The 23,046-nt window shown below is 33.5% G+C and overlaps 3 protein-coding genes across 4 annotated transcripts; all 3 read left to right on the forward strand.

The window, feature by feature from the left end:
• Nucleotides 1–3,644: 3,644 nt before the first annotated feature.
• On the forward strand, nucleotides 3,645–8,063 carry LOC142623267 (uncharacterized protein At4g15545). 2 transcript variants are annotated; one of them, XM_075796657.1, is made up of 9 exons: nucleotides 3,645–4,023; nucleotides 4,122–4,190; nucleotides 5,330–5,386; nucleotides 5,531–5,600; nucleotides 6,253–6,348; nucleotides 6,535–6,792; nucleotides 6,896–6,938; nucleotides 7,647–7,725; nucleotides 7,808–8,063. In XM_075796657.1, the coding sequence occupies exons 1-9, from the start codon at nucleotides 3,736–3,738 to the stop codon at nucleotides 7,898–7,900; spliced, it is 1,053 nt and encodes a 350-aa protein (XP_075652772.1). In that variant the 5' UTR covers nucleotides 3,645–3,735; the 3' UTR covers nucleotides 7,901–8,063. The 2 variants fall into 2 exon arrangements, with proteins under 2 accessions (XP_075652772.1, XP_075652773.1); XM_075796658.1 differs by having other exon boundaries at nucleotides 3,660–4,023; nucleotides 6,256–6,348.
• A 2,801-nt stretch (nucleotides 8,064–10,864) lies between these two features.
• LOC142623928 (receptor-like cytosolic serine/threonine-protein kinase RBK2) lies at nucleotides 10,865–14,253 on the forward strand. The gene is made up of 8 exons (XM_075797415.1): nucleotides 10,865–11,013; nucleotides 11,127–11,486; nucleotides 11,646–11,897; nucleotides 11,992–12,146; nucleotides 12,785–12,864; nucleotides 12,961–13,096; nucleotides 13,195–13,344; nucleotides 13,764–14,253. Exons 1-8 carry the CDS (start codon nucleotides 10,902–10,904, stop codon nucleotides 13,944–13,946), a joined length of 1,428 nt encoding a protein of 475 aa, XP_075653530.1. The 5' UTR covers nucleotides 10,865–10,901; the 3' UTR covers nucleotides 13,947–14,253.
• Nucleotides 14,254–18,087: 3,834 nt separating this feature from the next.
• LOC142624620 (putative prolyl 4-hydroxylase 4) lies at nucleotides 18,088–22,967 on the forward strand. Its single transcript, XM_075798268.1, has 7 exons — nucleotides 18,088–18,498; nucleotides 18,596–18,653; nucleotides 18,739–18,843; nucleotides 20,005–20,062; nucleotides 21,614–21,789; nucleotides 22,204–22,273; nucleotides 22,383–22,967. The coding sequence occupies exons 1-7, from the start codon at nucleotides 18,365–18,367 to the stop codon at nucleotides 22,679–22,681; spliced, it is 900 nt and encodes a 299-aa protein (XP_075654383.1). The 5' UTR covers nucleotides 18,088–18,364; the 3' UTR covers nucleotides 22,682–22,967.
• The last annotated feature ends 79 nt before the right edge of the window (nucleotides 22,968–23,046 follow it).

The raw sequence follows: 23,046 nt of genomic DNA on the forward strand, positions 1-23,046 counted from the left end.
TTGGGCAGCCACATTTAGTGTTGATGGAACATATATTTTCAAGATGGAATTCATAGTCTCTTAACGAAGATACAAAATATTCCCTTGAGATAGGTTTAATGGGTTTGGTTATTCAGAAAGTTGGGCCCAACCACTTTAGTAAGGAGTTACTAAAGTATATATATTTATGGAATTGGATTTCATAAATATATAATGAATAACTTAAAAGATTAAACTGGGTACTCAAGGATAAGATGTAGTAATTTACAAAGTGGTAGTCTACATTTATGACTTTGTGTTACTACGAACATTTTATGAATGGGCTGCATGTACAATAAAGTCTTGGGATATAATTTATAGATAAGGCCTAGAGTGCAACTATATTTATATAGTAGTATTAAATATAGTTAATGGTAACTTTGGACTTGTCAAGAGTTGACAAAAAAGCCCAAGGCCCATTGGACCTAGTGTCTTATTAGTCCCTTTTGGTTCCACTCCAAGTTACACACAAGAGTCCAATTGGAATGGCCCAAAAGGCTAGCCCAATTAGATAATCAGTTATGTATACAAGGAGAGAAACATGCAGAATTTTATAAGGGTTTTCATAAGTCCTTTTCATAAGTTTTTTTCATGATGAACATACAAGGAATGAAATGGTTTGTATGTGAGTATTGGACACTCTCTTGTTCTCTCCTTGGAAATTGATTGAGAGACCACACATCTTGGGCATTAAGTGAAATTGGAGTGAAGATTAAAAGTGTTCCCAAGTGTTTCTGATCTTCGATTTTGAATTTTACCTCACCAAGGTACACTTTCTTGTTCTCTAATTCTGAAACTTACATAATATATGTTATCAATTGCGAGTAAAGTAGATCCGTTAATTTTTCTACTACGCATGTTTGCATGAGATACAAATACGTATTTTCCATGCATTTTTCCAACAGATACATCATAAAATTTTGATGTCTACACTCTCGACTGGCTTGCGACTATTACAACCCACTAAAGACTTTAACAGAACTGTAAAGATTTATAATAAACTTTTTTTTTTTTTGATAAATTTTAATGGACTTTGTATCTATATTCACTTAAAATTGATCTTTTTTAGTTACTAAAGTGGTTGCTTTAACTGATTTATGCATTTTTTTCCTAGTAGGTATCATTAAAAAAAAAGATAATAAACAATGTCTACCCACCCCTTCTACTAGGTAGTATCATTAAAGAATTTGTACTTCAAATTCTATTAGAGCAACGTTGTAAACTTGTAATAGCATTCATTCAAAAGGTATTGAGTGATTATATTGATAGATTACCTATCTGCTCACTTGTTTGATTTATTTATTGAGGTATTAGGTTTTTTTTTCTTAAAAATTATTTATTTTTTAGCTAACAATCCAAACAAAATTTTTTTTTTTTTTAATTATGCTCTCCGAAAAATATTTTTTTCCTAAGTTTACCAACGAGTTTGCAAATCAACTTGGTGAGAGAGGTGGGCTTTGTAGCACGTTTCGAGTACCCACATAACCTGCCTGGGCGGAATGTAGCTGTGAAGAAGTCACACTCAAAGAGCACTAGGAATGCCCAACTATATGAGGTAGCAAAAATAAGGAGCTACCTTTATCTCTATTGTTCTACCATTCAAGCTTTCCTCTTCTCTGTTTTCTTCAAGTTTCTCATCTTTGTTTCTTTGCTTTACTTTGTTTTACTTTTTGTGTTAGGCTAATAAGTTGTATTTGGAAATGGTTCACCATCCAAACGTGGTGTTACTCTTTGGTTTTTCTGAAGGCCCAGCAAATTTTTTTCTTGTTTAAGAGCTTTTGGAGGGTGGAACCTTGGCCGCTGCCATTCCTAGTGAGTTAGTCTAAGCCATTAACAACTTTTTACCTCTATTTTGTATTCTTCCTATCTTTCTAGGCTGATTGTCGTGAAATGAAAAGTTATATACTATTATATTCTTCTTGCTTCTTGCTAATGCAGGGACTAAATGAATTTGCTTGAAAATAAAATAAAGGCTATGTAGTTGATTGACTCCTAAAATCCAAATTCCTTTTGTTTTTTTGTTTTGTTTTGTTTTGTTTTTCTTTTTTGGCTTACATAATTTTTCCCAAGAAGTCAATATATATGTAATCTTTCTACTTCTTCATATTTTGAGTTGCAAATAATTGTGTCTATTGGTTTACATATGCCCTTTACTAGTATGTAAGAGGGCATATATAGTCTCGTGACCCGCAAAAGGCTTTAACTGAGTTGTAAAGAATTGTAAAAAATTTTAATAAACATTTATTTTTTGTGATTAATTTTGATGGACTTTGTATGTATAATCTCTTAAAATTTATCTTTTTTTAATCACTATAGTAATTGCTTTAACTGAATTATGCATGTTCTCAAAAAAAAAAAAAAAAAAAACTGAATTATGCACTTGTTTTCCTAGTGGGTATCATTAAACAATGTGTACCAACATAAAAAATAATAATAATAAATAATGTGTACCAACATAAAAATAATAATAATAAATAATGTGTACCCACCCCTTCTAGTAGGTAAAATCATTAAAGAATTTGTGCTTAAAATCCTATTCGAGCAATTTTGTAAACTTGTAATAGCATTGTGCTCACTTGTTTAATTTATTTATTTATTGATAGTTTTGGATATTGTTCGCGTTTCAATGAGGTATTAGGTTTGTTTTTTTTTAGCTAACAATCCAAATAATTTTTTTTTTTTTGTATTATGTTCTTGGGAAAATATTTTTTTCCTAAGTTTTCCAAACATGTTTCTAACTTTGAAAATAAAAGCATTTTTTATTTTTATTACTAAAAACAAGTTTCTGAAAACAAAAAACAAAGACAGTTATTAAACATTACCTTAGGTTTTAACTTTTGAATTTTTTTAAGCAAGATGAGTTGGAATAGAATTTTTTTTTTGTTGAAAAAAGGTTGGACTAGACTTGAAATAAGGAAATGAACATTATTGTAGTTGTTGTCATAACCTGGACTAAATGAACCGAATTGGGCTGAACCGGATTTTCCAAAAAATTTATCAACTCATTCATTTATGCTTTTATAATAATTATCTTTATAAAACAAGATATAAAATAAAATAAAAAATCTCTTTAAAGTTACATAAATTAACAACAACAAAATTTCAATCCCAAAAAGATTACTTAACTCATTCATTTACATTTATAGTATATATACTTATAGAACTAGAAATAAAACGCATTTTTTGACAATTTTTTTTCAATAGTTATCAAATTGATTTATAAACAAGATTTAGGTGACACATATTTTTTCGTTGACGACACGGTTCCAATTAAAACAATTGAATATTCTCACAATATTTTTTAATTGGTAAATAAAAAAAGTAACTTTTAACAGTAAATTTATCATCTATAAAAATAAATTTTAATATAATTAGCCCAACAACATCAACAAGTTAAAAGAAGACAAGAAAACAGGATTGTAATTTGCAAGTCATTTCCACACCACTGGTGCTGTTTTGTCTCTTGTGTCCATGTCCTATCCACTCAGCAATCACAAACCTGTTCCAAAACCACACATATTATTCTCCCACCATCACATTAAAAACAAAAACAACAAATGTTCCTACCAATACACAGTACTAATATATAATAATAATATTATTATTACTATATAATACCTCACCACAGTCCCCAAAAAATTAAAATTTTAAAAAAAGAAAATCCCAAAAAAAGAAAAAGAAAAAGAAATAGAATAAACAAAAACAAAAAGTGGGGAAATGTTAGCGAATGAGTCGGATGATTGTGGCTCCTCAAACTTCGATCTTCCCGAGGAGGTCTTGCAAATTCTGCCCTCCGATCCTTTCGAACAGCTCGACGTGGCCCGCAAAATCACATCCATCGCCCTCTCGACACGTGTCTCCGCCCTCGAATCTGAGTCGTCCGCTCTCCGCGCCAAGCTCGCCGACAAGGACTCTCTCATCGCCGACCTCCAATCCCAGGTCGAATCCCTCGACGCCTCCCTCTCCGATGTCTCCGATAAACTCGCCCAAGCCGACCTCGACAAGGTCCGACCCGACCCGACCCGACTCGACCCAATCAACTTGGGTTTTTCAAAATTTTTTTTTTTTTTAATTAATTTATTTTTTTTGGTGGTAATTTGTAGGAGAGGTTGGTGAAAGAGAACGCTTTGCTTTCAAATGCTGTGAAGAAGCTTAACCGAGATGTCTCCAAGGTACTGAGAGTTTCGAACTACTTCATGCAACTGCTTTAGACGGTTTCGTTGTTTTTTTTGTATAAATTAGTGATTGGTTTTCTTTTTAAAAGCTTAATAATTAGTAGCAATAAATTTTTAAATGTTCAATTTCGTTTAATTGAAAGAGAAAACATGGTTGCAAGAGATTTGTGAGGGCATTGATTAGATGTTGTTATTATTATTTTAGGTGTTAAATGGTGAAATTGAAACGTTAATTTCTATTCATAAAGAATTCAAATTTTTTAACCAAGAAATGCTTTATAGCGGTCTATAAAGTAAATAATCTTTTTCATAAATCTAAAAGAAAAATGTGTGGATTGGTGTCTTAGTCTGATGGCGAAGAGCTATTATTAGGAGCGAACGTCATAGATTAAAAAGAGAAATGTGTGTGTGGATAAATGATCATCCATGTGTCTTTTAAGTCACATGACTTATTTATAGTCATGTGATGGATTAAAAAGGCAAAACTTACTAAATTCAACAATGTTGTTTACTAACCAATACAACACAACCATTTTGGTTTATTGACTTACTAGGTAGCCATTGCACTTCCTTGTATATAGTTAAAACCTAGGAAGCACGGCCTGACACGGGTATGGCACAACGACACGAGCAATTTCTGAAAAATTATAACGTAAAACAGCCTTATACGACACCGGTATGACATGGATACGATACCCTAATTGAATTGTCCATGCTTCCTAGGTTACAACTTTCCAAGGTCACGTGATTGAATTTTGTTAGGGAACCTAAAATACAACATATAAGAAATTGTATCTAAATTTTCCCTTGTGTAAATTATTTAACTAGTCACGTGATTAAAATATACGTAGATGATTTGTCATGTAATGAGTTGGAAAAGACTCCTCCAAAATTTTGACTTTTTTATTTATTGGTAAGTGACACAAGCTTTTTGGTTCTTGAACCCACAACTTCACCCTCACTCTCAATCTTGTACTTAAAAGGGGGAGGAGGTGTCCATTGAGCTAGAGCTCATTGGCAGAAATTTTGTTTATTGAAAAGTACAGAGTTGATACAGAGTACATATAATTGAAGGAGAGTAGAATGTGGTTTTATTGTTGGAGGTCGGGTTCTTATTGTTTCGAATGTGTGTGCAGTTGGAGGTCTTTAGGAAGACACTCATGAAATCACTTCAAGAGGATGATGAAAATCCTGTGAGTAATCTTCTCTCAGCATTCCCAAGTTTTATAAAGAAGTTTTTGTCTATCTTAAAGTAGCAATTTCATGAACACTAGCCGAATGTGTTAGTATATTCTGGTTGGTGTTGTGTCAGCACTAAAACTGGTATTTCCTTACAGGCAGGAGCTCCAGAGGTTGTTGCTAATTTACAAAGACATTCAAGTTTATCTTCCACATCGCAGATTGGAGGTCCTCTATATTACTTGCATTCCTTCTTCGTGTTGATTTTTATTCAAACTAGTGGAGTCTAGGTGATCTATTTGCATGACATACTGATATATGTCCCAACAGCGTGCACATGGAAAAGAAACTTACTGATTAATGGGTCTTAATTCCTGCAGAGGAATCTTTTGGGCCTGAAATTAAATATATTAGCTCATTCTTGGCCTTTATGGCCAAGTGGAAAGAGCCCCTTTTAAAAGGGTGAGGTCTAAACTAATCAACCTGTCAAGGAGGAGATTTTGGGGGGTGAGGGAGGACTAGCTACGCATATTATTGCCATCTAATCTAAATGAAAAATGAAAACAAGTGAATTATTTCATCCAAAGCCATAGGTTTCTTGAATCCCTTTGTGAAATTTTGCAATATCTCATATGACTGAAATAAATTGGAAGTTATTAAATATGTCTGCTTAACATTTGAATGTGCTCCGAAACATACTGCTTTTTTTTTTTTTGGTGGGTTGAAAATGCTTGCTCCTGAAACTTACACCAATGTTTTCATCCTAATGCTATGCAATGACTTGTCAAACATTTTAAAGTAAAGCGTTTGATTCAAATTATGGTATATAGTTTTATCCATGCCACCATTAATCTGAAAGAGACTGTCTATTTTGTTTCAGAAGATGATGCCACATTTCCACCTCCTAGATTCCCTTCAGTCCGGAGTGAGATGTCTGAAGTAGGATATTCATTTGCAGAGGATCATGAGACGGATGGTATGTGCATATTAAAAAGGATGCATTCTAATATAAGACTTTCTTCCCTTAGGCAATTGGAATAAGTGTATTGCATGAATTAATGCATTGTATGCGGCCCGTATGTCGTATTGCTTATGGATCTAAAACCCTGCAACTGAGCTTGTTAGTTCTAACCTTAATTTTGTTGCTTGCTAACCCTTGCAGCCTTAAGACCTCGTATATCTCATGGCCTCCTGTTAGCATCCCAAACTAGCACACCTCGGCTTACTCCTCCAGGTTCCCCTCCTATCTTATCTGTGTCGGTGTCCCCAACAGGAACATCTAAACCTGTGTCCCCAAGGCGACATTCAATGTCATTTTCATCATCAAGAGGCCTGTTTGATGATCGGTCTTCAATGGTTTCTTCTATGCACTCGAGCCATCGCAGTTCAGTATCAAGCTCTGACACAGGATCACAAACTGGTACCGCTTTCATACCCATGGACCTGTGTAAGAAGATTGCGTATGGAAAATTATTTATTGGGTATTTAACCTGTTTCACTTGTCCTCATTTCATCTGTTTCAGGAAGAACGCGGGTTGATGGGAAAGAGTTCTTCCGCCAAGTAAGGTAAATGCACAGAGCTTTTAGATCCAGAATGGTGGAAGTAACTTTATAAAAAACACATTTGTGTCTAAATTATGCAAAAATCAAGAATTCATATCACACATCCATTATGTGGCTAAAATGGTGCTTCTTTTGGCAATGTAATTCCATAAATGCAACATTTTGCAGCTTTCTTGCAATCCTGAGGTGGACGAAACTTTTAAGTCCTTTGGTAACCCAAAGGTTTTCATTCAAACAAAATATCTGGATATAGGGAATAACAATTATTCATACCATTGCCAAATTTTGATTCAAACAAAATGTAACATGGCAAATCACGAGCTACGGTAAATTTGTATTTAAGTAAATGTAACATGATAATTCATGAGCCATGGCAAAAAATTTCACCTCCTTTCCTATCATGCATAGCTTTTCCCATTCTCAACTCAAGTAGATTTTCTTATTTCTATTAAGTAATCTTGAACACCAAACAATAGCAGTCTTGGAACCCCAAAAATGAATTTTGTGCTAATGTGCTTATGATTTGGTTCTTGGCTTCTTGCCATTGAGCTTTGGCTCAAATGGTGCCTCCTCCTCTTAAAGGAATAATGTTAAGGATGAAATTGTGGGTTCAAGATGCATTAGGTGTATTTGTTTTCAACAAAAGAAAAAGGTTCTAGGCTTTTCTAATAAAGTAGCTGTTCATCTGATCCCTTGCCTTCTTTTCATCAGGAGCCGTTTGTCTTATGAGCAATTTGGTGCTTTTCTTGCAAATGTTAAGGAATTGAATGCGCACAAGCAAACCAAAGAGGTTTGTGCTCTCTCCATTTTCTTCTTGTTACCAACACTTTATGAAGTGTCCAACATCTATTTATATATCTGGAATATTTCAGGAGACTCTAAAGAAGGCTGATGAGATCTTTGGCCAAGAGAACAAGGACCTTTATGCTATATTTGAGGGATTGATTACTCGCAATGTCCACTGAAATTGTGAGGCCAACACTTAAATTGTAATTACATTTTGTAAGCACTGCTGTTTATTACTATAGGTTTTCTTAGCAGTTTCTACTCTATATATTAAACACTAATTCAAAGTGTAATGAAACTATTCTTTGAACTCTTGTATAATTGCATACCCGGTTGTGAATATGCATGTTATTGTGTTCTGAAACTTTAGTTGTTTAGGATATTGTCCTGTGTGTCATTATACCAAGAAGAATACACATCACTAAACTAAAGTAATATATGTTGCGAGCACTATTAAGTTTAGGTGCCTGACATCATCTTAGCAATGTGATTCAGGATATTTTTTGTGTCTGATAAAAATTGCCTCATGTTTAGAAGTATCCTCTAACTCAGTCAGTGCTCTTCCAGAGTTCCTATACATGTGGCTGCTAGAACAACAATAGGTAAACTCAGAAATCTAACAACATCTGACTTCAGTTTTGTTGCAAAATTTTCTTTTCCAAGATGAGCAAGCCCCACTCAAGGTTATCCCTCAACATTTGATGGACTTAGACGTGCTAATATCATCTGATGACTATTTCTTCAAGTCATGACTAGTCAGTTGGATACCAATTCTAAGATGGTAATGTACTTATGCTATATTGGCTTAGACACAAACAATTCCTCACTTGCAGTTTAAAAATAGTGAGATCTGGCCTTAAAGGTATTAGGCCTTTTCTCTTCTTCAAGAAAGGCTTTTTGGCAATGCACTTCTTCTGTGACATGGGTGTGTGCATAATCCAGCTAAGCTAAACCGGAAACAAATTAATTTCTTTATTTGGGTTGGCAGTTTTGATATATTACGGATTAGATTTTAGATTTGTAAGGATAACTTCTTGGTGAAGTTTTTGAAATTCTCTCAATTAATTTTTGAAATGGATGGATTAAATTTTGCTACATTATTAATAATTTAAATAGATACTGAAATAGTTAATTACATGGCAAAATTCAATCCACTAATTTTAAAATGAAAATGATTTTAGGAAGTTTGTGGTAGAATTTACGTAAGAATCTTAGAAATCCTAATTCCAAAATCTTGGTGCTGAGCAAATTACCAAATGAGAGAGAGAGAAAAAAAAGACAATAAAAAAAGAAGAGGAAAAATGTTAACGGATGCTTTAAGGACATTGATTTAGAAAAAAAATTAATGGGACAAAAAACAAGTGATTTTTTGACAGCTTTTTATATTCCCTATCAAAATGGTATTAAAACTTTCCTATCATGGTTAACTAATAAATGCCTTAAGGATATTTGTTAACCTAACAAAAAAATATATATAAATAAATAAATAAATAAAAGAAAGAATAGCCTTGCCTAATCATGGATAAGGATTTTGGTATTCCTAACGCCTTGGATCTAGTAAACGTGGCAGTGGCAACTGAATAAGAATTTTTGAATAAGAATTCTTTGTACCGATTTTTGTGTCTCATATTATTTTCTACCAATCACAGCTTAGAATGAATTTGCTTGACTTTCCTTAAAAATAGCCAATATTTAAAATTTTAAAAAATTATACTAATTACAATTTGTGATTGGTTGAACATTAAGTAGTATAGAAGATTTGTATTCCAAATATAACATTTTTTTTTTTTTTGAGTTTCAACTTATACTCTATATCATCAGACCAAGATATCAATCAGTTTTTGGTTTAAGTAATGATTGGACTTCAAATCTCTTATTCATCCGTTAAAGACTTTATCAATTAAGTTAATTGAGACTTTACCAGTTAAGTTAATTGAGACCCACCAAATATAACGGCTTGATTTGAGAGAGAGACTTAGTCCACGTGTTGGAAGCCCAATTGTGGGAGTCAAGCTGTCCGAGTGAGCTGTGTTGTGCATGTACGGTGAAAGATGAAGAGTCTCTACGTGCATGCTTACAAGCTTTTCAAGATCTCCACAAATTAAACATGCTTTATTTATCCCATGTTGATGTTCAAGTTTCAAGTTGATATTTTTACTTAATTATTACTATTTCTAAACTAAAAAGAGCAACGGAAGTTGGATTGACAAGCAACAATGACAAAGAAAGCCGATATTGGAGCAGGGATATTCGCTGAAATGTCAAACATATGTGGATACTATTAGAGAATGGCACACAAATTTCATTTCATGCCAACCGTTACTTTCATTCTCTCTCTGTCTCTCTTGCTTTGTCCCTTTCATTTCCCTTTCGGCTTCTGAGTTCTGAGCTCTCTCTCTCTCCCTCTCTCTCTGGGGTTTCATGGAAAATGAAGGAGAACCTTCTGCTTCTTCATGGTAGTTGCTGAGGCTCCTTATTGAGCTTTTAAGTTTCTGGGTTGGTTTCTTTTATGTATTATTGCACAGTAACAGTTGAGATAATTATATCGATATTTTTTTTTTTTTTTCTAACCTCTACTTTTGTGGCTGCATTGATGAGTTCCTCTGCTTTATTAATTGTATATGGACGGTTACATTTATGTTATTAACTAAGAGATTTGAAAAAAAAAAAGGAAGAAAAAAAGCCAATGGCAAATTTACTTGCATATGGTTTTTTTTCCATAATGCTTCATTTGTTTGTGAAAACACACCTGAAAAAGAAAAGGGAAACTTGGAATTGTATGAAAGGTGGGGGCTTAAAACTTACCACTGTTTGATCTAGACCTATCATGATTGTTTCCTATATACAGGGTTTTGCCAATATTTGTTAAGTTTGGTTTTCTGTTTTTGTTTTTGGTAATACATGTCATAGCTTGTTAACAAAATGGATATGTTTTTTACTGTTACATCGTTGCTTTGTTGTCTAGTGTCCATTAATTTCCCTTTTCTTCCTCTTAATGCTAATCAATTACATGTTGATTTTATCTTGGGATATTTCTTCAAAAAAATTTTGGCCGTTTCTACTTATTTGTCCAACTTGGGTAGTTGGTACCTGCAATTGTGGGTTGCCTTGAATTTGCACTTAATTGGCTCTTTTGAATTTTGTCATATCCTTTGTTGCCTTTTGACACATGAGGACTATATGTGCAGCAATGGTTCTCATGACATTGACACAGAAAATCAAGAATGGGAAGCTAATACATCTATAGGCAGAAGGCCACGAGCTGGGTTCTCTGACTCTTTTTCATCTCATGGTAAATTTTCTGTCTTTATTTGTCATTTAGATATCATGATTCGTGAGTATTTGAACTTAAGGATCATCTGTAATGGTACTAATGCTAGTGTTAAATTCAATATAATTCAATAGACATGGAGGGGGGCATGTATGAGTCCTCTCCTAGAGGAGTTCTTGAGGGCAGCTCAAGAAGCTTAGAATCTGAAACAGCTTCTCCTGGGGCCAGTACTTCTGACTCAGAAGGTAACCAAGATCCAGGAGCCTCTACACGCTGGAATGGCTTCTTTCATATGTTGAAGAAAGGACCAAATGTGCGCTTTCAGAAATGGAAAAGTGTCCCAAAACTCACTAGGAGGAAAAGCAAAAGAATTATAGAGGAAATGGTTCCAGTACTAAGGCCTTCTACAGATGGTGAACTTTGCTACTTCAAATCTTGCTGGAAGAATTTCACACTCTCAGAGCTCGAAGCTGCAACCAACAACTTCAGCCATGGTCAGTAGTTACTTTCTTTAGATATTAATTTGCATTTTGAATGTGAAGATTAACCTTTTAACTGTACTGATGTTGATTAAAAGGAAGAATGTTTTTCTTCTGTCATTTTAATGCTATATTTCTAGTCTGATAAACAATTTCTGTTTGTCTTTTATGAAGATAATTTAATTGGGGAGGGAGGCTATGCTGAAGTTTACAAGGGCGCATTGGAAGATGGGCAGCTGGTTGCAATTAAACGACTGACAAGAGGAACTCAAGAAGAAATGACTGCCGACTTCTTGTCTGAGCTTGGGGTTATAGTCCATGTGGATCACCCTAATATTGCTAAATTGATTGGGTATGGGGTTGAAGGGGGGATGCACCTTGTTCTTGAATTGTCTCCCCATGGGAGTCTAGCATCTATACTTTATGGTTTGTTCATCATCATGAAGCTATGAATTTTGAATCCTCTGAAGTTCCCAAACAATAAAATTTGTAAGTTCATTTCTTTGTTGCCTATTGACAGGGCCAAGGGAGAAATTGGATTGGGGAATCAGACATAAGATTGCCTTAGGGATTGCTGAGGGCCTTGTTTATCTTCATGAGGGATGTCATAGGAGAATAATCCACAAAGACATCAAGGCTTCTAATATATTGCTTGCAGAGGATTTTGAGCCTCAGGTAACTTTATAACCTGAATGTAATTTAACGATTAACATCCCATTTTGCAACTATTTTTGGTTCTGTATCATGGTCTTCTAATTTATCTGAGAGAAAATTATATTAATGCACTATACTGACATCAAATCTGAGAGAAAATTAGGTCTATAGATTTTGACTATGAAATAAGACATCAAGGCTTCTAATGTATCTGAGAGTAAATTTTGTTAATGCACTATACTGACAAAATCAATTTCTGTGCTTTTTGACGAGTATATCAGCATTGGCAAACAAGAGTATTGATGGTGTTTGAATTATTTAATTAACGAAAAATATTATTACACACTTGCTATTGCACACTCCCTTTTGAAATTCTGTTTTCATAACACAATTTCACATTTTTAACTGAAATTGTGTTTTAAAAACACGATTTCAGTCCATGTGGCATGCACGGTGAGTATGTAATAAGGTGTGTATGAGTATGACTATCATTACTCTTTAGTTAAATATAAACTTGTCTAATTTGTAATTAGGTCTATAGATTTTAAGTTATCCTGTACCCCATATGATAAGTGACTTTTGCAAAACACAATTACAGAATCTATATATTGATAGTTTGAGTCTTCATGATTTAATGTGTGACTTAAAACTTGATCTAGATTTCTGATTTTGGGCTTGCAAAGTGGCTACCCGATCAATGGACTCACCATACTGTATCAAATTTTGAAGGCACATTTGGGTTTGTAAATACCAAAACTCAACACTGTTTCTTATTCTTTAAAAGCTCTTGCTTTCCAACTGTTTAACATCCTTCCTCCCTCCAAAATCATGACAGCTACCTTCCTCCCGAGTACTTCATGCATGGCATTGTAGATGAGAAAACTGATGTCTATTCTTATGGAGTACTAATCTTAGAGCTCATCACTGGACGGAAAGCTCTGGATAGCTCACAGCAAAGCCTTGTGATGTGGGTATGTCTGCTTCTTTCTGCTCTGATTCCATGTATTATTGAGACTGCATTGTGGAATATTGTTGACAATGAAAGCTGTTTTTGGACAATTTGTTGCAGGCCAAACCTTTGCTCTCTAAGAACTGTATCTTGGAGCTTGTTGATCCATTTCTTGTAGATGCCTACGACTCAGAACAGATGAATTGTATGGCCTTGACAGCTTCTTTGTGCATCCATCAGTCTTCAATCCATCGTCCTCAAATGAGTGAGGCATGTCTTTTTTATCTAAAATGATATATTAAAAAATCTACTATATGTGAGTTAGACCATCATATTCATCTTTTCAAGCATTGGGGTTATAGGGGTGGACATGGATTCACAAAGTATAGGCCCTACTTTATGGCACCACCAGAAGCAAAAAACATAACCCACTACTGTCTTTCCCATACACATAACAACAACAACAACCAAGCTTTATTTCCAAAATTTTGGGGTTGGCTACTTCTCTATATACATGGAGGAAAAAAAGAAGGAAAATGTACAGAACTTGTTGGAAGCTGCAAAGTGCTTGACAAGGCTCTTGACCCTACTATGAATCTGAATTAGCAAGTGCATAACATGCGAAGAATGGTAAATTTGGTACTAATGTGTCATGTGTTTTTTGATTGGTTTAAACTGCTTTGATGCAGGTTGAAAAGATTCTGAAAGGCGATGCCCACACTTTAGCTACCGTAAAACAATGCCAACAATCTAAATTTCAAAGGACATACTCTGAGGAGCTGTCTGATGCAGAAGAGTATAACTCAACTAAGTATTTAAAAGATCTGGGTCGATATAGGGAGATTGTATTGGAGCCCAGTAATGATGCTTAAAATATTTGTGTGGATGATAACTATGATTTCAAGGGAGCTTGAGTTTCTAGGACTTGATTTTGTTTCTACAACCCAACATAGAGGGACTAAACCAGTTTGGAAGAAAGAAGGAACACCATCAGAAAGGACCTAAATGCTAATTGTATTGCTTCTATGACTTGCATATATGATGTATCATATATCATGAGTATAATAGAAATGTGGATTAAAAACTGTGAAGTTTACAAGCTTAGGTTGCATTTTGAGAGCCTTTGTTTTTCTAGGAAAGATGTTTTGCATGATAAATAGTTCTTTCTGCTAATATTCTCATGAATGGTGTTTTGCTATATCCCTTATGTCAAAGTTTTTAAAACTTATTTCTACCAAAAAAAAAAAAGTTTTTAAAACTTATTTAATTTTTTTTTTTGAATGTAAGTTTGATTAAATAAGTTTAAACCTATTTAATCAACGACTGAGATAATGAAGTTCATTGTTCTTGTGTTGCCAGCCTTACCTTTTTTTTTTCTTTTTCTTTTTGCTTTTTTTTCCCCCAATTAAGATATCTGTAATAAATTAGAAATGAACATTATGACTAGCTTTTTTTTCTTTTCTTTGGATACATTGATAATGTTGACATTTTGGCAACTTTATGACTCTTTATAGTGTTATTCATGCATACTTTTAAAAGGTGACCACATAAATTGCAACTTTGCCTAGATTTTTAATGTGGTAAGTACCTAGTACCCACCATTTCAGAAACATTTCCTTCGTTCAATCTAAGTCTCATAAGTCATAAACGCCCTATTAGTTTAAAAATACATCGTGTGGCTTATACATAAAAGCATGAGCTTTTGGAGTTGGATTCAGATTGGGGTTCTTGATCAAGAACTTGTTTCTTATTTGATCAATATCATTGTTTTGGATTGTCTGATCGTTCTCCTTATATTATACACAAAAAGCATAGTGATTTCTAAGGAATAAAAATCACATGTTGTTCTTGAAATAATTTATATGATATTCTTGAGATGCTCACATGCTAGATCATTTGTTTCTACAAATACTATGCTTGTTAATTTTTTCTTTAGTCAATTACATGATGTTCATGCAATCACGCTCACATGTTTTAATGTTTTTCTTAGAAACTTTAGATGCTTGATCTGGATTTTCTTAAGAATGACATTTTTTTTTTTAATATGTTTTTCTATATGACATTTTAATTATTTGGATGATGTGACATGATAATAGCCACTATAGTTTTAAAAGATGGATTCACCAAGTGAGATGAGGGTCTAATATTTTTTTACCTTATAACTTGGCCTCCAAATTTAGATCAAATGTTCATTGTTAAAACCTTTTTTAAATGTCTTGATGAGAGGTAATGTTTTGGGTAAGGAAAATTGTAATGGCTTTAAAATACGAGTTCACAGTATAAAATGGATATCTAATACTTACCCACTTCATATTAAGACAGGATTTGACTAAATTCTTATTGCTTGATTTCATTATTACAATCCATAAGCTTTTTGCACTTCCAGCCACATTGCGTAAGACTTACTCACTTGCTACTTGCTAGCTCCATAAGATGGGCTTAAACAGATAATTTTGAATATAAAACTATACACTTTTGAAGCTGTCTTCACATAGGCCTGAATAAAGATTTCACAACGCATTTCCATCATATAGTGCTTTCAAATTAAAAGTAGCCGCCTCCAAAAATTTAAGGTCCCCACCACAATTACTTTTATTATAAATGTATAAAGAAAATTGACACAGGCTTAGGTTCAATATTCAGTAGTACTAGACCTGTTGAGATGATAATATGTATCTACTTTTAGACACGTGTCACCAATTGACCAGGTCCAGTGCACTAAATGTACTAGACCTAAACAAAGTCTGACCCTCTATATATATTTTTTATAGTATTAATATAAAAATTTTATTTCTTTTCAAAACTTAGAGGTAAAAATACATTAAATGAAAAAATAAAAATAAAAGTGAACTCTTAACAATTTTATTTTAATTAAAACTTTAGAAGTTCAAATATAGCCATTCAAAATTTTAGGCTAAAATGGTCATATACCACTATTTAGCAATATACCACTGTTTATGAAATATTTAGTAATCTACCAAGTTTTAAAAAGAGGTAGATCTCTAATTATTTTTGCAAATGGTGGTAGATCCCTACATATTTTGCTAAATAGTGGTACTTTGCCATTTTGACCAAAATTTTATGTATTCAATTTTAAATGCCACTAGTTTAACAGCTTAATTGACTTTTTGGGGTGTTTTTATTTTTTAACGTGGAGACGTCTTCATCTCAAATCTCTTATTCCTGCTGTAGGGATGAAAGGTCCATGAATGTATATTGGGCCGTGTGACTTATCCGAGGATATTTAATAATCCAAGGACAGGTAAATGTTAGCAAAGAGATACAAATTAGTGAGTTATGGAAGAGTCCTAGTCATGAGGGTTTGGGAAGATCGTCCGAAGAGAGATGCCTCATCGGCTTAGCAGAGTAGGGGTCAAAGGAGTTGACTTGCCATCAAGGGCAATACTCTGGAAAATTCTATTGGTAAGGATAAATATCAGGAGATAATAGGACAAAGGGAAGCTAAGAAATATCTAAAAGAAAGCTGCTACCTCCGTATTAAATGCTCTGTAGCTAACTCTCTGGCCGCATTAATGTGGAGGTAATACTTGAACAGTGATATTCAGCCTTATAGTTATTTCCAAAGATTTTAATAAGGTGCTGATGGGATAAGGATCAAGAGAGGCAACTTGACCTACACGTGGATGGTGGAGATGAATAAAAACAAGAGAATATAAGGAAGAAATAGCCCATTACAAGGGGACATCTGAGAATTGGTAGAAAAAAACATTGTAGGCAGAAGAACTGTTATTGTAATTAAGTTTAAAAGAGATATATACAATAATTACTCTCCTCGGACTTTGCCGAGGAAGATTCATTTTGCACAAAACCTATTTATCTTTATTTTTTTTGTCAACTTTAACCTATTATGATTGTTGTCCAACTCATTGAAATCTAGTTTCAAGCTCAATCTCTACAAATTCATTGTGTTAGGCTCTTTGGACCTTAATCCTTTTATCTTTTGGGCTTAGGATCCAAAACCGCGCCCTTACACCTGCTATATTGAATTATAAAAACAAAAAGGGTTTTTTAATTTAATAATGATTAAAATTTATCTAAAACAATAAATTCTACAACTTTATTTTTTCCAGTACAATTACTGACATTGCTTTTCTATATAAGGATCAAAACCTACAATCTTTTTTTTTTTTTTTAAATGTAGTGAAATTTATTTTGTCATTAATCTTATTATTTGTTGCATCATTGTTGTCTAAAATATAGCTTTGAAACTTGGGTTTTAGTTAGTTTAATTAGCAAAGTCTTGAAACATGAGTTTTAGACTTTTAGTCAATTCAATTAACAAAATCTCTTGTCGTTGAATATGAAATCTAGGGTTCAAATTCTACCTAGACCATAAATCAATTGATGTCATCTACATATATATATATATATATATATAGATGTTTCATTTAATTTAAGTTTTTAAATTTTTGTGCCAAGTAAGTTAAGTCAATATAAAAAACGAAGAATTCAATATAAATAAATTGTAAAAAACCTAATTATATATTTATACACACACACCCTCCAACCAATGCTTAGAGAAAATTTAATTAGGTTCAAAATTGAATTTTGCTTTTGTTAGCTTTCCATACAAATTAAATTGTTTAGATTTTTACTGTTATTTTTTCTATGAATTAATGAACATATTTTTTATATTGTTTCTATTCAAATATTTTGTATGTCAGTATCTTGAACGTAACAAATTGTAATTGAGCTGAATGATCCCATACACCTATTTCCTTTCAATTTAGGAGATACTATTAGACTAATTTATTCTTTTATTTTGTGTTGTATTTATAATTAGTAGAATTTCACAGACAATGATTATGAATTAATATTATATATGTACTATCTAATAGTGATTTTAAACATTATATACATAATAGCAGTATAATGAAAAATTTGAAGTAATTAATATCATAAAAATTGTAACAAAAAAATTATTTTGGTATCTCTAAGTATCTTAATTGAACTAATATTCCATATGTTCTATAGTCCAACTTAACATCAATAAGACCGCTATAACTCACCATGCTTGTGCGTAAGGGTTACATACTAGCTGACATAATGATAAATAACAATCATCCTTAAGTGGAAGCGGTACAAATACCCGTGGCAGTGGCAGTGGCAGTGACAGTTAGATGAGTCAGAACTTCAGAAAGATACACACACAGAGTTAACCAAGTCCAAAGCCAAAGTAACAAACATTTTTTTTTAAAAAAATTTTCTCAGAAAATTTGACATTTTCCCGGAAAATCTCTCTCTCTCCAACGACCAAGCATTCACACCGATGGTTTGGTCTCATCTATTCCTGTTTTTGCTCTCGATCTCTTCGATCCTCCGTGAATCTTCGTCCTCCTATGCTGCTTCTCCTAGCTCCATCATCAATCCCGCTAAAGCTAAACAAGTTTCATGGAAGCCAAGGTCAATCTCTCTCTCTCTCTCTCTCTCAAAATAGCTCAATTCGCTAAGATTCAATATTTACTTCAAAAATTTTTTTTTTTTCAATTTTTGTTTGCAGAGCGTTTGTGTACGAAGGTTTTCTTACGGACTTAGAATGCGACCATTTGATCTCGCTTGTGAGTGTGATTTAAGATTTTCATCAATGATTTCAATTAGGATTTTTGGATTCGATTAGTAATTGATTACGTAATTGTGATTCAGGCGAAATCGGAGTTGAAGAGATCTGCGGTGGCGGATAACGAATCCGGTAAAAGCAAGCTCAGCGAAGTTCGTACCAGCTCCGGAATGTTCATCAATAAGGGCAAGGTTTAATTCTTTTGTGAAATTTTATTGTTTTTTTTTAAATCCATTTGTGTTTTTCTACTTTGGTTGCATTTGGATTTTGAGGATTTCAAAATCAAGGGGATTGAAGAATGATTGCTATTTATAAATTGATTGATATGAATTTAATAAAGATAAGATGGATTTTAATTTTAGTTTGATAACATTTTATACCTAATTATTTCAAGGGAAAAGTTAATGGATTGGTTTAGAATATATTTTTAGAAATATTTTATTAAAAAAAAAAATTGGTATCAAAACTTTTCTAAAATGACTTATTAACGAATGTCCTGAGGCGCCCATTAACTGGACCCTTATTTCAAATCTACATACTTAATAAAGTGTAAATCTTTGCTTATATTAAGCTACCACCAATTTTACTCTAAAAGTTTACATTCTGATGTGACGATGACAATGAATGTTATTGGTGCCACTTCAATAACATAATAAATAAATATTTGAATTACTTTTCTTTTTTGTGATTGGTGACATATCATCAATTTGTAAGACTTTATGTAGTAAAATTTGTAGTATCTCTATGATTACTCCGTCCTTTGATACTTTATTTGAGTCATTTAAACCTAACTTCTGAATCTAAGTTCTCTCCAAATATTTTATACACAAATAGCATATATGCTATCTTCCTCTTCCTTGTTTGGCAATGTTTAGTCATGTTGTAGGTTTCTTATGAAGTAAATGTTATTGTCTTTCTACTTTGTTAATATTATTGCATTATAATTGTTAGCATTTCAAGCTTCCCTTAACATTATTTATTTATTTATTTACTTAAAATTTACCTATAAAAAAAAATTTATTTATTTAAAATTTGGTTCTAAAATGGGAGCAAATAACCACAAAATAACTTTGATAATTTTGCTTTAGTTGATAATGGTCAAAATTATGTGCTCCTTTTGTGAGTTCTTTTATGCCAAAGAACCTAAAGGGACTCATTTTGGGTGAAATACAGTCTTAAACCTTGCTATTGATATAGTTTTTGGTTGTGGGTCTACTTGATTATGCTTTCTTTAGTTCTTTTTTTCCCTTGTGTTTAAAACTCATACTTGATTGCTTACTTTTCCATCAATTACCTCATATTCTGCTGTCTAAAATAGGTACAAGTTTTTCACTCTTATCATTCTTTTGTAGGATCCTATTGTGTCTGGTATAGAGGACAAGTTAGCTACGTGGACATTTCTTCCAAAAGGTATCCCTTTGTGTCTACACTCCCTCTTTTATGGTGGGGGCTATCAATGCAATCATTATGTAGATATCTCTGTATAATCACTTCAAGCTTGTTGGTTGAATGAAAGATAATTGTGATTCTATTAAGAAAAGAAATGAGTTGATTTACTATTTTGATATATGCTTTTGTCTACCCTTAAAATAACAAAAGTGTGTCACAAGGAGAGATGGTCTATAAGTGAAGATAATCTTCATGCTCCTATGCTGTTTCACCCATCAGTTCTTTTTTACTTTTTATTTATTCCTTTCTTCATATTTTTTATTGAGCCAATCATAATCAGGCAATTTCCATATTTTCTGGAAGGGATTTAGATGTGGCCCATATGTATTATTCTCTGTCGGTTTTTTTTTTTTTTTTTTCATGGATAAATATTCTCAGTAGGATTATTTCCTGGCTTTCTATGTTTGGTTTCACTTGTTAAGTAGGTTCCATGTTAGTTTACTAGTCATACATTCTGAATTCCCATTCTTACAAGGATGTCACAGCTACCCATAAAAAGAGCATTGTAATCTATAGAATTTTCAGCATCAATGGAGAGAATTTAAAGTGGCTTTTAAGATGCTCTCAACGGTGTGATACCTTATTTGCTCATTGTGAGTGCTCTATAAACCTTTGGTTAACTTCCTGCAGTAAACCATACTTGAAACCATTGAATTGAACCGGTAAAACCTTTTATTCTATTCCCTATTTCCTATTTCTCTAAGCCCCAACAACCAAAACAGGTTTCAACATCGACGATGACCTTAAGGTAGAAAATTCATCTTAACAAAAAAACAAACGTACAAAATTTATGGTGGTAAGCTTAATTCTTGCATCAGGTATGATAGCTAAGCAATCTGTCATATGTCACATAGCCTCATCAATGGTCTTTCCATATACAGATGATGCAAGACCGTTTAGAATTCAGAACTAATTAGGATTTAGACGTATGGTTTGTCGAAATGAGGCTTATCTCAAGTGGCATTTCCTCCCTTCGTAAAGAATAAATAAAGGGTAAAGATGTGGTTTCAAGACTCATTCTGTGTGCATAACTTACCAGTTAATAGAGGTAGAGAGGGAAGGGGGGAAATTACATGTAGGGTCTGCCACAAAAGGTTTTGTGGCTCCTCGCTCTCTTAATATTGCTAAATCAGCAATTCTGGCCATGCTATCAAGGCCTTCTGAATCCCATCTACACAGGTCAATAAACTTTTTGTTTATAATTCAGAATATGATACAATCAAACAGAAAACATTTTGCCAGTGAGCTATGCTCAACTAGCATTTCTTCCTCCCATATTAATGGGATGGAGGGTGAGATAGTGGATTCATGAACCACTAGGTGCATGAATAACTTAACCAAAAAAAAAAAAATGTGGAAAGTGTATGGTCAAAAGTGTGTTATATTGTAGATATCATTAGGAAAGTGTATTATCAATGTCCATCTTGTAATATGTGAAATGATACAGATTGATTTCTTCGTCTTGATACTGGAACACGGAACTAGATATGATTTGTGTTCCTTGAATTTCAGAAAATGGGGAGGACATACAAGTGTTAAGATATGAGCCTGGGCAGAAATATGACCCACACTATGATTACTTTGCCGACAAGGTTAATATAGCCCGGGGTGGACACCGAATTGCAACGGTACTCATGTATCTTACTGACGTGGCCAAAGGTGGCGAAACAGTGTTCCCTGAAGCAGAGGTCAGTTCAAGTATTGACTCTGTTCATTTTCATTAGAACTTTTTTATATTCATAATTGCAGTCAACCTTCTTTGACATTCTTGGCAAAACTTTTCCAGAAAAATGGAAAAAATGAAAAGAAAAAGAGAAGCAGATATTCATTGAACTCTTAAAAGATAAAAGAGGGACACAACCATCATACATGCGCTTAACCTGTATGGTGGGGATGATGCAATGCTCCTCTTCAATTTTGATATTTAATACAGAAAATTTGGATTTTCTTTTCCTTTTTTGTTGGTTTCTCTTTTGTTGTTGGAGGGTGGGGGAGCTTGGAACTTTTCTCCTTCTATGAGCATGTTGGAACATTTGCTGACCTGATTATTTTCTTTATATTATTTTGGTTATTTAAATATATGTATGCCAATCTGCCAACAGGAACCCGCACGTCGTAAAGCTTCTGAAACGAATGGCGATCTCTCTGAATGTGCAAAAAAAGGAATAGCAGGTGAGCCACTGGTCAAATTATCATTGCTGTCGTGCATTCACAATGTTGCCTTTTCGATAAGCTGACATGATTTTCTGTTATCTTCCAACCCTGCATTGGAAATACTTAGTGAAACCACGAAGAGGGGATGCACTTCTTTTCTTCAGTCTCCACCCAACTGCCATTCCAGACACAAACAGTCTCCATGCAGGTTGCCCTGTGATTGAAGGTGAGAAATGGTCAGCAACAAAGTGGATTCACGTGGACTCGTTTGACAAGATCTTGAACCCAGCTAGTGGAAACTGCACTGATCTGAATGATAGCTGTGACAGATGGGCTGCACTTGGAGAGTGCACGAAGAACCCGGAGTATATGGTTGGATCTCCAGAGCTTCCTGGCTACTGTAGGAGGAGTTGTAAGGTGTGTTAGAAAATTAACTTACACTTTCCTCATGGAGCATCTTTGGTGGTAGGGTGCCACATGTCAATCTCACATACTTAAAATTTTAGATCCATGAGAGAATATTTGTGTTGTGAGACAGAGGTAGAGAGTGCTGAAATTTTACATATATTGCATGTTCTTGGAGGGATGAATGAATGGGATTTCAAATTTGTTCCAAGTACATTTTGTTCGTAGGGAAAGGGGTTGAACATTAAGCCATCCAAGTGACTTGTGGTCATTTGTTATTTACTAATTATTGATTTGGCTACTGACAGATTCTGTTGTATTTGCCCTATCACTTTGCTATAAAATAGTGAGGTCATGAAAGCTGCAATTTTTAATTGGGCAAGACT

Source organism: Castanea sativa, chromosome 2 (assembly GCF_040712315.1).
Source record: "Castanea sativa cultivar Marrone di Chiusa Pesio chromosome 2, ASM4071231v1".
In the NCBI taxonomy this organism is placed as follows: Eukaryota; Viridiplantae; Streptophyta; class Magnoliopsida; order Fagales; family Fagaceae; genus Castanea; species Castanea sativa.